The sequence below is a fragment of the Furipterus horrens genome, unplaced genomic scaffold (assembly GCF_987537825.1).
Source record: "Furipterus horrens unplaced genomic scaffold, mFurHor1.1.pri manual_scaffold_12, whole genome shotgun sequence".
Taxonomy (NCBI): domain Eukaryota; kingdom Metazoa; phylum Chordata; class Mammalia; order Chiroptera; family Furipteridae; genus Furipterus; species Furipterus horrens.
Window position 1 is genome coordinate 82,743,412 of NW_028327182.1, and position 14,419 is coordinate 82,757,830.

A 14,419-nucleotide genomic window follows, 5' to 3' on the forward strand; every position below is an offset into this window, starting at 1 on the left:
TTAGACATAGTTTCCATAGAAAAAATATCCTGGTTCTCTTGAAGGACAAAAAATAATAACAATAACATAAATTACCACTTATGTATCTCTCTCTAGGATTCCTGGATGTCAAGTCTATATCGGGGGAATTATTTTGTATTCATTGGATCTATGACCAACTTCACCAAAATGTCTTTTATTGTGTGCACGTCGATCTGTATGGGTCATGGGGGAAAGGGAGCCAGGAGGCAAGCTTCAGAAACAGACCTGCCTCACATGCACTAAACAATATGGAAACACAAGCTCTCGACTAGCACTTAACTCAGTAAGACTTAAGTCTGTATTCTGTAAATTCTCAATTACTTCAACTTTAGATTTAAAAGTACAACAGGATATATGTATCACTAATTAGTTATTCAAGTATTATATAAAGTGAGTGATGTTGGCAGGGGGAAGTATCTAGGTCATATAGTCATTCATAATGCTGCTTTATTTTCCAGCTATTTTGTGATAACATAGGAGCACAAAGTAACAAGTGCTTGCACAAATTTAGAGCATTAATGTATGAACAGAAAACGCTCTACAACAGCCATTTCTGTTATTTAAAAACGAGAACATTAAAAATTACTTTTACTTTCTTATGAAATTTTTTACTAAGGCATGTTACACTATTATTTTTGGTAACAAGTTGCATGAGTCACTAAGAGCCCTAAGTTTTCACCTTCTGTTTCAATTATGTCCTATTTTCATTATATACTTCCAATAAATATAACAATCAATGAATCTCTACCGCTGCTACTCATTATATACTTTTGGTTTTCATTATTATCATTATTTCTATAAGGCTAATCAAAATACTCATTCAATCAGAGCTATCAACAGAGATCAACATTTTTTGCATCATTTGAGTATATCAAAAACAACCTAAATAAATAAATAAATATTATAAACTACTAAGGGCAGATGAGAGTTTGAGGATCTTTGGACATCTGGCCAGTTCATATATTATCACCAAAATTTAAAAAGATACTACATTTATAATTAAGAAAAAAATAACAGGAAAAAATTGGCATTGAAGCAAAGAAGATTTCCTAAACAATGAATAGATTACATCTGACAAGGGCATTAACCTGCCCAATCACGTCTTTTGCTCTCATTTGCTATAAATATACAAGCCAGCAGGAACACAGCTCATTGTTTTGACCCTCAGTGCTGTTGAAGCTTCCAGCCTTACCTAATATATTAAGACATATGGTAAAACATTCCCTAGATTCGGAGAATTTATAGATCCCCACAATGGATGGAAACTATCCCCTAGTGCTTGTAACTTATTCTAATTCAGATATTTAAATTCTCCTTCTAAAATATTTTTAAGGAGGAGTTTTCCCAAATGACCTATCGTTGTTTCATTTTTTAACATAAATATTCAAAAATACAGTTTCTCTACTCAACAGAAAGAACTGTTTTAAATATAGTACAGAGTTTTAAAAGTAAGATTTATACAGCTTAAAGAGAGCAGTCTCAAGCACTTGGGAAATTAAATTTACATGTGTATTTATGAAGTATAACCAGTCAAGCTGTATCTGTTTCTATTGCTACTTCTTTAATATTGCTTTTATTAAGAATAATTTTCTTCAATGCTGGCTGGAAAATCCTAGCATCATCTTTCTCATCTTCATAACACCATAAGGTCAGCACACTTGATTAAATAGTTATTGAGGATATGAGAAAAGCCGGACTATTTATCATAAATATTTGATAAACATGTTTACATTATCAATACATTCAATATTACATAATATACCAAGTATTTAGATTGGCTTATAAGAACACAATTGATATACAGATCTTGTATATAGATGTTATTCATCAGAATTTTTACTCCTTTTTGGAAATGAGCTTCTGCCTAGTATAACAGCAATGCTTTGAAAACTAAAAACAGCACTTCAAGCAATGATTTGTTTAATAGAAATCTGATTGAAGAGCTAATTATTTTGGAATATGATGAATATAGAACCTAGAAATATTTCTTAGCTCATTCAGTGAATAAGAGAAAGAGCAAAGGCTGGCAAGAGTTTAAATAACTGTAAAGGAAGTGTAATTTACACAAACTTCAAATATAAAGCAAACAAACTATGAAATTCTGTTGTCTTCTAAAATGCACAAAACAGTTCCTGTTTCAAAGGTCTGCTTTTCAGAGAAGAGCTTCTTTTCAGAGACACTGCTCAGGAGTTTAGCTTAGAGGGAAAAAAAGGAGAAGAAGAAAAAAAAGACTCAGGGAAGACTTCTATCAGCTCAGTGCTAAAGCTAATCTGTTGCATGTGTGGTTTCTACACTAGTGAGCAACTTGTAAAAAAAATAACACTGCAGCTGAACGCTTGAGAGCTGGAAACTGTTCCCCAGGGTATGAGATTGCAAAATGACTTTGCCATATTCCCTGTCCAGCCCAACATCAGGCTCAGGCAGGTAGACAACCATCATGCCCCCAGGGCAACTTCCCAAGATAAGAACCCTCTGCTCAGTCGCTGTCCTTGAAATCTTCTGACCAAAAGCACACAGAAGCAGTGCAACCAGGACAAATCAGCCCCTATCCTCTCTGTATATTTTGTCCAGATTATTCGTGTTCCTTTGCCTGGTAGGTAGATTCTGAATGACACTATTAACTGTGATCACACAACTGGGTGAATTCACAAGTTTTCACACACTTTTGCACCTAACATTTCAAGTATGGATTTACTGCATTTACATTATATAAAATAGCTTATTTACTTTTATCCTACAATGTTACAATAGCTACTATGTCCATAGAAATTCAAGAGAAACTTTAAGCATGATTTCAGTTAGTCCTTAGCTGTATCTAGTAGTTAACACTTCAAACAATACCCTAAAGTATATAACATTAAAATTACCAAATATACACAACAATTGCACAGACCTAGAGCAGTAACCTCATGATTTCCTAATCTCCTCGATTACAAGTAGGGAGATTTCCAGTTCATTTAAAAAAATAAAAATAAACCTGCTTTGCCTGGCATGCCACAACTTACAACTAGCTCTGTGTTTCTTTTGATTGTCACAACAAAAGGGTAAAAGTAACTACCTTCAGTGACGTTTTGCCTTAGAAGTACAAAAACAGGATAGTATTCCTCCAGACAACATGATTTTTCCATTTTGCTTATAGGAGCTTTACCCTTGAGGCCCAACATGTATTTCCAGTTAAAAGGCAAACAATCCAACACTGTTGCTGATCTAGTAACACCCCCCAATTCTAGGCATCATTACCAACCACAATCCCCATTATATTAACTTCCCACCATGTATAGTAAACGATTCCCAGCTCATATGGTTTGAAGAAAGGCAAAATCCTTCCTGAATTACATATAATAAAAGGTCAAAACTGTATGATGGCATGGCTTTTAATAAGGCTTTGTTTCAGATTCTATAACAGAATAACATATGCTGCAGTGCAATGGAGTGGAGCTTTTGTGTCTCCAAATAAGACAACTACCGTTAGAGTGTTTCCCATGTCTCACAGTGACATCTATCAGCCAGACCCAGGGAATCCCAACATCACTCAGCTTCCTTCAGCACCACTGCCTGAGAACAGCTTCTGACCACGGAGTGGTGCAATCCTAACAGGTTTCTAGTGCCCAAAGTGCCCTGTTATGATAAGGAAATGGTGGATGAACGATGCTCTTTCCTATCAGTACAACCAAATCATTAGATATTAATTAACTACAGGATAAAAGCACCACACATGCCAACCAATAATTTAAATTATTGGCCATCCCAGATACAAATTTAAAGGAACTGACACACTTTGCATCTCAGGCAGACTGACCGCAGCATGATGCTGAGTTTTGTAAAAAAGAAAAACAAAATCATTTACCCCTAAGCATCTCTTAAACAGATACATAACGACCCAGGAGAAAGCTATTATGCATATTGGAATTTGTGATGTGTAATCGTGTTAATCTTTGGTTTGAGAACAAACCCTGCTATGTTTTAGTGATTATGTGATAATAAGAAAATTGTCCAGCTATTTAGAACCTAGAAATTCTTTTATAAATGTAATGCTACTTCAGAAATGTAATCAGATTATCAGCTAATTTCTCACACCTGATCGTATCTAGAAGCCATGGAAAGATTACTTTTCATTGGTAAATCGAAAAGGTCTGGGAAATCGACTGCTAAACTTAGCTCCCAAAATTCTTCAAGGCCTACACGTGAAGCTCCATAATTACATTCATCTGTTCTGATTCACTCCAGTGCCAAAATATACTCCAAACCAAAATATTTTGAAAACAAAAACGCTTGAAATGATTTCACCACCAGCCCCCATCCCACCCACCCCCCCAAAACATTAACTTTATACTTCTCACATACATACATTCGAAGGTACAGACGCAACCTATCTGTTGGGCATTGAGTTCACCAAAACCTGCCACATTTACAGGAGTCTCACTGCGCTGTCCTCTCCTTGTCGGGGCTCTCCCCAGATGCAAGCCCCTGACCACTCAGGACTCCAAGCGAACGCAAGGTGTTAAAATCCTATTGAACTCATCCTTCCTCCTTCAAAGGAAAAGCACCACAAAGGCAGCCCAGGATCAGCAGTTTCTAACCAAAGCCAAGTTCGATACCGCACTCACGAGAAAGCAACGGGCCTTTTCCATTTTGCTTGGTGAACGAAACCAAGGTTTTCAAAAGTTTCAGGCGGCCCCAACCAAAGACCAAACTTGGGCTTTCATCAATGGCAAAGCCTAGAAAACAAGAAACTGGAGAAGGTGCTGCCTGTGGAATTCAGTCGGCGAAACCTCCTCCTCTGCGGGTCGCTTAAGTAAGTCTACAACCCCGAAACTGAACTTGCAAGACCGCATCAGCTTCGCAGCCGTCGAACCCCGGGAGTGCGCCCGCCGCGCTCCGCTCGCCACCTCCCAAAGCGACCCGGCCGAAGCACGCCCCGGGGGCGCGGGACTTACCGCACCGCTTGCACAGCACCCTGCTGACCTCCTTCTTGAGGTTCCGGCCCGTCTCGAGAGGAGGGAACGATGCTCGGAAGGCGGCCGGCGCCAAGCTGCTGCTGTTGGCGTCGGGCTCCATGAAGAAGATGTACCTGCTGTCTTCCTTGAGCCTCCCGCAGGAGGGGAAAGCGGGGTGGTCCCAGGCGCCCAGGCGCACGGTGAGCAGCGAGTCCTTCTTCAAGCCCCCGGCTTTCACCGCCCACACCTGGTGCACCTTCACCAGATAGGGCGCCTCTTCCCCCGGGTCGCCGACGCTGGGCGCCGGGCCGGTGGGCCAGGGGGGCGAGGTCCCGTTGGCGGTGGGCAGCGGGTCCTGCGCGCGCGGCCCCAGCGCTCCCGGGCGGGCGGCTGGCAGCTGACGCTCTGCTTCCCACGCCCCTGCCTCGCCCGCCGCCGCCGCCTGCCTGTCGAGTGCCCCCTGCTGCCGCCGCGGCGGGTGCACCTTTCCCTCGATCACCACCGCGGCGCGCTGAGCCAGCTCCTGCACCGAGCCCACGCTGGGCGGGGACGAGTAGCACACCGAGGCCCCCGCGGGAGCCGCGTCGTCGCCGGCGGCCGCCCCCGGCGCCAGGGCCGCGCTCCACAGCAGCAGCAGCAACAGCGACAGCAGCGGCGGCGAGCGGGTGGCGCGGCCGGGGCGCAGTGCCCGAGGGCCGGCACCCCCGGAGCGGTGCGGGGCTCGTCGCCATCTCATGGTGCGAGGTGCGTGCGGACTCCGGAATGTCGATTCGTACTCTGCCTCGCTCTCTTGCGCTGCCTCCCTTTTCCTCTCTCCTTGCCCCCCCCCCCACTTCTCCCGCCCTTACCCTCCTCCTTTTATTTATTTATTGGGGGGGGGGGTATAGGAGAGTTGTTGGTGGGAGCTGGAGGAGGAGGAAGGGAGGGAAAAGGTGGGTGGAACCACAGAAAGGCAAAGAGGTACAAGGGGGAAAAAAAATAAAGCAAAATCGAAAAGAAAAAAAAAAAAAAAAAAGCCGCTGCCACCGCCCGGGCTGCTGGGAGTGACAGGTCCTCGCGGCGCCGCCGCCGTGCCCGAACCCTGCTGTCGGGGCTGCCGTCACTGGCGGAGGACGCGGGGGTGGCGGAGCTGCTCAGCGGGCAGCAGTCCTTTGTGTGAAGTGATGCTGCGGCGGCTGCTGAGGCTGCGAGCGAGCGGCGGGGCGAGCGCGCCGGGGAGAGCGCCCTGGAGGCGGAGTTGCGTGCCTGGAAACCGCTGGGTGGCCGCGGCGGCAGCGCCCCGCGCCTCGCCAGCCTGTTTACCTGCGCTGCGGACTCGCCCCGCGCCCGCCTTCCCCATGCCGGTGCCGGAGTTGGCCCTCCTCGGCCTGCCCCTCCCCGTGCGCCTCCTTCCTCGCTGCCGCCCTGCTTGCTGCAATGGGAGGCCGGGCGGCGACCAGGCTGCAGTCCGAGTGGGCTGCGCAGATCTGCTGGGGAGCGAGAGGTGACGCTTCAGTGATCGGGGACCTGTTAGCCCCAACGCGGGGGGGAGGCGAGCTGGCAAGGAAGAGGGGACACAGGAGAGGCGGGTCCTCGCTTCTGAAAAGTTTTGGGGGAACCGGTTACTTGAGAGTCAGAGGGAGCAACCTGTTCATAGGAGACTAGCAGCAATTAAGCAACTTCTCAGCGCGTTCGCACTGCTCCAGACGCACGCGCGCGCGCACAGTGAGCACTCCAGGCATGACGCCACTTTCCCTCCATTCTCCTGTGACACTTCAGTCGTGGTTGCCCATGCCTGTCCTTCGGCTGAAATTCCTTGCTCACTGTGTCTTAATGACGTGCGGTGCCGGTAACACAAGCATTGTTGTTCAATAAGGCCGTGTTGTATAAGTTTATGGCACTCTGTCAAGTAGTCATTTTAAAAAAAATGAAAAGAAAGAGGTTTCTGGGGCTACAGGAACAAAAGATGCCAGGCATGAGAAGCTGTAGGTTAAATATTGATCCATCTGAATACCAGCCCCCCCACACTAACTACACCCCACTCCCTCTGCCTCCCCCCCACCTTCCACTACCTGTCCTGCAAAATTTAAGGAGCTACTTTTAAAACAAGAATTCATCATCTCCGAGGGATGTCCTTCTCAAGCAAGTACCACTCAACAGAAAGAGAACGCATTTTTAGCATTTAAAGGAAAATATTTCTCTTAAGCTCTTTTATGGTGAAAAATATATTCAAACGGGGTTGAAGCTGTTATTCAATGGCCAACAGAGCCACACTTTGAGAACGTAAGATTTTAAAAGCACTTTAGAGTGCTTGTAATATTCTTTTTTTCAGTCTTCAGAAATTTTTATTGGAAGGCCATCCATTGCCTTCATTCATTGTATTTCAAATCACTGTACAGTTACTTTTGTGAAAACACGATCTGCACTTTCCAAACAAAACAACCCTAAAAACTGTTTCAGTAATGTAGGGAAATATCCAACTTAAAAAACAAAAACCGGGCACCATAATTACTGCTGTATCGCAGTCATTTGTGCATTTCCCATGTTTCTTAAATAACTGTCTTGTCTGATAGCACACAATAAAAAGAGCAATTGTGAAAAACAGACATACGTGCTTCTATAAAGTCTTATTGAGAATACTCTGGTGGCACTGGATAACCAATCACAGACACAGCTGCAATAGCAGCATATGCATGTGACTGTTGGTTCACACCATTGTACATATTTGGAACGTTGCTTCCATATTGTTGAGTGCTGTCATAACCATTCTGGTAAGCCTATATACCAGCAGGCACAAAATTATTTCCAAAGCTCCCATTGGTGTAATTTGTAGCACTGTAAACACCATTCTGGGTTTTTGCCCCCAAATCTCTCTTAAGCAGACTAGAGTTAACGTCTATCATAATTTTCCCTGTTTCTAAAGGTATTAAATCCACCTCTTTTGCCCACAGAGTATCTGACCTGATGGCCATCCTTCATGCCTCCTTTACCCCTGCAACGACCTGAGCCTCTGCCTTCAACCAACTGAAGCAACTTGGGATTAATTGCTTGGTTAGCTTCATTAAGCCCAAAGATAAGGTCACTCACTGGCTCTATGTTATTAGGTGTAAAGAAAGTGTGTGCTATGCCTGTTTTGGTACTGCAAGCAGTTTTTCCAATCCAATAAATATAGTCCTCTGAAGAGTTAGGGAGGCCATCATTTATGTCAAATTTCACATCTTCCACACCAGTAAGGTGTTGTCGTGTGACAAAATAGCAATCTATGGAGTTTTGCATACCATCACAGCCAGACCAAAAATAAAAACGTAGACAATTGTATTCCCAAGAAGGTATGTATGGGCTGCAAAAATACAGTTAAAATGGTTATCCTTTCCCTATAGGAATACCACTGAGGTTGGGGGTGGGAGGAACAGCACGCATTATCTGTGTCTTATTACCCACCCAATGACAAGGCCTGTCATAAGATGGGTATTCCCTAACATATTCTCAAATCAGCAAGTCCCCTTCCAGATCATCAAGTGACATCTGAATGCTTCTGTGCAGTAGGTCCACTTAAAGGTTCACAGCAACCTCTTCGTTTGCTCATTTTGAGGACCTTTCAACTAAAATATACATGGTCCTTTGCATTACACACTCATCAGAAGTTCAGAACTCTGCCCACACTGCTTGTCTTGTCAAGACCTTAACCTTACAACTGCAGCTGCAAGAGAAACATACCTGTCCCCTCAAAATTGCTTTTCTGCATTGTGTCTCTTCTAGGTGAGCACTTACAAGAAGCCAGGATTCACTTGAGAATGTATCTCTCTCTGGCAGGTCTCCACATAATGACTACTGTGTAGGTGAGGGAGGAAATGTGAAAGCATTGCTTTCTTTTCCCACTAAGTGTGGGAAGTTGCTCCCACTCTCGAGCTCTTGTGCCAGAACTAACCAATTTGTAAAAGGCTTAGTACCTTTTAAAGCTGCCCTCACCATTTCAAAGTTGAACAAAAATTTCACTGAACATTGAAGTTTGGAAATATTTCTTTGGCACTTTGGCAAACTCAATGAAATGCAAAGACGCTGAGATCACAGTAAATAGTCTGAAACAATGCTGCACTGTGGCATGGGACGGAAGAAACACTGCGGCAGTGAACTATGAGCAAAACTTGCATTCTTTCCCCCAAAGAGAACAGTTTACACCACAGAGGTGAGGTGTTCTGTCTTCTGAAGATCACTGGCACACTTTCAGCTTTTCACTTCTCTAACTGACTGGAAGCAACCAGCCAGTCTCTAGTCCTCCATCCCTCTTGAGTCCTCCAATTGTCATGACTAGGCCTTGCCACAAATACTTTACCTTCATATGAAAGAGAAAAAAAAAAAGCTAGCCCTCTGGAGGCCACATCTATAGCAATAAGAATAGGAGTTTTCCATGTCTGCATTCATTTAGAACCCAATCACGTTCCTGTTGACTCTTGTCACCATGGATACCCGTGGCAGGCCACCCATCTCTCCTCGTTTTTCTAGTAAGTTCATCACATCTTCTTTTGGTTTCAGCAAAAACAATGGTTTTATTCTCATTCTCACTCATGATCTCTTCCATCAGACAAATAGATTTTTCATCCTTTCCCATGTGTGACACCCATCCACAGTCTCCTTTTGGCCAAGCTGTTCTCCACATTAGGGTTTGCCCGTCAGGTCCTACGTGATCCACAGTCTTCCTTATTTGGGGTTCAAAGCCCATATCAAGTATTCTATCTGCTTCATCAAGGACAAAGTAGGTGGTTTTTTACAGATTTGTTTTCCCACACTCTAAGAAGTCAGTCAGGTGTTGCAGAACAGATTTCCTCACTTCTCTCCAGACTACGTATCTGGGGTCCCTTGGGAGCACCACCATAGATGCAAATAGAGTTCAGTCAACATGCCTTTCAGTGTTCAGCAGCCACTTGCTACATCCGTTGGGTCAGTTCCTGAGTTGGTGCCAGTTCCAAGCAAATAGGCGCATCACCTCTCTCTAGCAATGGCCAATGATTGATGTGGACAATGGCAGGCAGCAAATAAGACCATATTTTCCCAGATATGGTCTGTGCTACCAAGCCCTGGCTGGTTTAGCTCAGTGGATTGAGCGTCGGCCTGCGAGCTAGGTGTCGCTGGTTCGATCTTCCAGTCAGGGCACATCAGAGAAGGAAAACTCTGACTCCAAAAAACCTCCGCTGCCTTGCGGCATACCTCTTCAGGGGAAAGGCTAAGGGAGTAAACCCCGACAGAAAATCCGGAGCCGGAGTCCCTAAGGCGGTTTGACGTTGTAGTCAACACCGGCAACTCCTGCGGCGCACCTGAACCCAAGCTGTATCGACTCCGTCTTTCCCTTGGACCCTTCAGCTGCGAAGAGAGGGGGGGTCTGCTGCTTGGGCAACAGCAGACCCTCCATATCACCCTGCCCAGGCTCTGTAGCTTCAGCTCCACTGGAGAGGACACTCCAGCGTCATCGCAAGATGTCGATTCAACACGGGAGGAGACAGATGCCGTGTCACTCCCGAGTCGGACTGCACAGCCATTCTCGGCGGTGCAGATAGACACTTAAGAAGCTACACCATCGTCTCTCGAGACGGACGGCTGCCGACGACGACGACGACGGTCTGTGCTACTCCAACCACATCCAGCCCAGTTAGAGCAACTGGCCATCCCTGAGCTTGAACGGCATTGAGTTCAGTCAAGTTCTCTCTTGCGATCACACCCATGATGTTTTGCAGGGAAGTTTGCATCATAAATTCAGAACAGGCTTTGGGCAGTTATGACATCTAACTTGAATTTCCTCAGTTCTTCTGTATGTTTCCACCTCTTGGGCTGTTCCCCTAACCAAATCAGGGTATTCTCCATAAAAATTCTCCCCAAGGTTTACAAATTTCTTTCCTGATAGAGGCCCTAGCCTGCTTCCTCCAAATCAAGGTTCACCGAACCCTCCACCCCAGCCAGGGTCTCGGTCTCTCCAATAGCCCAACAGGGCGTCAATGGTTGCAGCTGTCAGGGAATGAAGTGGAGAGAATCAGGTGTGACCAGTCAGTGGAGGAGGCTTTGGCGATAGTGAAGCCTGGAGAAGGTGGCACAGAAGAGGAACAGCAACTGCAGGAGCCTCAGCTGCTTGCCTAGGGACTGGTGGAAATGAATGAGGTTCATAATATTCTTTATTCTTGAATTCTACAAGTTGCTTCTAGCAGTTTCTTGAAAGTAGACTTTATAATCTTCTGATTTTTTTTTTTACATAAAAAATAAGAGCTGATTATAAACCACAAAGATTGTTTTTTCTTGGCTTGATATAGGTGACTATAAAACAATGTCCCACTCTCTCCAAGTTCAGCTTGGAGGGGCAGGGTCCTGATGCTCACTGCATGTTTCAACATGTAGGGATTCCTGTTTTTTGTGCCCTGATGGAGTGCTTTCAATAACCACAGAGCAGCAAAATAATGCGGGTCTGACCTCCAGTTACGTTCTCTTGAACACTGGTGCTCTTGGTGATTTATTGAAGGAAAGTGCTCAAACATCCATTCCTACTGGTGTCTTTTCTTTGACCTCACCTCACACAGTTCTGACTCTTGACCTTTTGGGGGTTGCAGCTGTAGCTTAGAGCACTTCTCCCTTCCTCTCTACCTTTCACACTTTGTACCAGTTACCTACTGCTGTGTGTGCCAAACCACTCCAAAATTTGTTGGCCTACAACAAGATCCATTCAGAATTCTGTGGGTTGGCAGTTTTCACTAGGCTCAGCCAGGGCTCACTGATGGCTCTGCTGGGGGCTGACTAGTCTCAGGTGGCCTCAGCTGGGACAGCTCATCTCTTGAATAATGTGGTCCCTTTGCCCTTAGCGGGCTTAGCTTGGGTTTAATTCGTGGCAGCTAGGCGTGTTCCAAGAGAGTGGCCAGAAACATGCAAGGCACCCTAAGGCCTCAGCTCTGCACTGGCACCTCTTCACTGCCACCATTACAAAACCAGTCAAATGCCAGAAGTGGAGTGTGCATTGGCAACTTGCATTGCCAAGGAGCAGAGACACAGGAAGGGGAAAAAATCCACCACACACAGTAAGCACCCTTTGAGGCCCACTTACCCCCTGAAGCCGCCTTTCTTAAATACTGTACTGGACACTCAGGGTGGCCGTGCCCCCAGAGCACACCTCCTGCCTTTGCAGTCTGTCTCAGGTCTCCTCACCTTTGAACTGAGACCATACGTTTCGACTTTACTCCAATCTCTCCAACTAGATTCTAAGCTTGTTAAAACGCAGGGACCATATTTTCAGTATTCCCTTGTTTTAACCACTTGGGGGCACATATCAAGCACTCAGAGAATGTCAGCTGATGACTCATAGACTGATGTGTATCCTGCTCACCGCAGGTTACCTCGATATTGCCCAACACTGTCCCGGGGAGATGGAATTCCAGGCAATAAAAACAACTATAGAATGTTAAAGCACTGGCTTAAAGCATCTTTAAATGCATACATACCCCCTATTAGAGCTTTACAAAGCATTTTATCTATGATGAAACATAAGCTGCTTCCTATATTTTTAATGCCTTTTTTTAATGTATTGTTTTAATGTCCTTACCTTACTCCCACATTTTTTCCTACTCCTTTCTCAGCTGAATGGTAAGTGGTAATTCTTGTGGATGTATACTGTGCGAAGGTAGGCCTTGTTAGAACAGTTATTTCAGTGCTAAGAACTATCTGCACGTGTATTTCATTTCAGTTCTTGGAGTCCTCATTTTTCTAAAGTACCCATGCATTGAAGGGATGTTACCCTCTTTGGCTCTATTAAATGAAAGGGAAATAGTATTTCTCATAGGATTAACATATGTTTGAGAAAAGCTATGAATGATTTTTCAGTGCAATTAAATGCTCTTCACAAAAGAGACACCTTAATTTGTTTACATCATTGTTCTAAAAAAACAAAAATGAAAGGTTCATTATTATGAACGCCCTAAAACCAGAAACCTTAAATATTAATGTACATGAGAAACACACACCAAAAAGCTCAAATTTCAGGTCCCATCTCAGAGTTTCTGATGCAGAGGTTTAAGGTGGGGCTTGAGGATCTGAATTCTAACAAGTTCCTGGCTGATACTGATGCTGCTGCGCTTGGAGAGCCCACACATCAGGGACCACGGCCAGAACCTTCAGATTTACAAACATCAATCTATATAATATAATAATGCTATAAACATGTGTAAACAGCCTTGGGCACTTCATTTAAATAAGCCACATCTCCTTTCTCATGAATTTTCCCCATTCCTATTCTGAAAGAAGAAAGAAAGAAAGAAAGAGAGAGAGACAGAGAGAGAGACAGAGAGAGAGAGAGAGAGAGAGAGAGAGAGAGAGAGAGAGAGAGACAGAGAGAGAGAGAGACAGAAAGAAAGAAAGAAAGAAAGAAAGAAAGAAAGAAAGAAAGAAAGAAAGAAAGAAAAAGAGAAAGAAAGAAAAAGAAAGAAAGAAAGAAAAGAAAGAAAGAAAGAAAGAAAAAGAAAGAAAGAAAGAAAGAAAGAAAGAAAGAAAGAAAGAAAGAAAGAAAGAAAGAAAGAAAGAAAGAAAGAAAGAAAGAAAGAAAGAAAGAAAGAAAGAAAGAAAGAAAGAAAGAAAGGAAGAAAGAAAGAAAGAGAGGAAGGAAGGAAGGAAGGAAGGGAGGGAGGGAGGGAGAGAGGCGGATTAAGGTCAGTTGAGGTCCCAGACGCAGTAGAAAATATTGGGCCCCTTAAAAAAAAGAGAGAGACAGGGAAAATAAAAATACATGTTAACCATATTTTATGCAGTGTAGTGATGTACCAAACTTGGTGTCATTAGAAAAAAGTGTAAAGTTGCAGTTTTGCGGGGCCTTCCGAAGTCGGGGCCCAGGGCGTGTGCCCGGTGCGCACGCCATTAAATCGCCTCTGGGAAGGAAGGAAGAAACGTGGGTTGCCTCCTTGGTTAGCAGAAGGAGACTTATGTAGTGACTTATTCTGACTAGTTAAGGAGACATGGATGACCACCTGCTGACAGTGATGGTGCGTGTTTCCCTGAGAACTTAACTTGTCTGTGGCCACCTGGAACCAAAAGGAAAACTAGAAATCAGAGAAGTTATCAGGTTACCTGGGGACATTTTATCTGCTCACTCAAGGAAAGAACAGAAAAAACTATAAGGTAAATGTGAAAAACTACATTTACGAGTTTAGAAAATCTGAAGAGGAAGTCCTCAGTGCAATGGCAACCTGAACAGATTTTCCCACCCCCAGAGCTTTGTACCTGATGAAATACTTCTAAATGATGGTTATTGAAGGGACAGCAAGAAATCCACGGAGGCATTGATATCTACTTTATCATCATGGACCAACAGCACACAGAGTGCACACCCCCAGCCATAAATCATGCAGTAACTCTGCTCTTGGTCCTGGAGTCCTGAATTTACAAGCTTGCTAAAAGAAGCTTGTTTGCTTGGCAGCCTATCTTGGAGCAGACACAGGATTCAGAACAATTTAGACACAGTG

At 44.4% G+C, this 14,419-nt stretch overlaps 1 protein-coding gene and 1 pseudogene across 1 annotated transcript in view; both read right to left on the reverse strand.

The window, feature by feature from the left end:
• The window catches only part of NRG1 (neuregulin 1), a 942,869-nt gene extending 937,175 nt beyond the window's left edge, over positions 1-5,694 (reverse strand). Inside the window, exon 1 of the mRNA XM_090258893.1 lies at positions 4,959-5,694. Coding sequence (XP_090115019.1) covers positions 4,959-5,694 — 736 coding nt within the window. The remainder of the gene's footprint in view (positions 1-4,958) is intronic.
• A 1,870-nt stretch (positions 5,695-7,564) lies between these two features.
• Positions 7,565-14,419, reverse strand: part of LOC149996499 (putative ATP-dependent RNA helicase DDX5) — a 130,638-nt pseudogene continuing 123,783 nt past the window's right edge.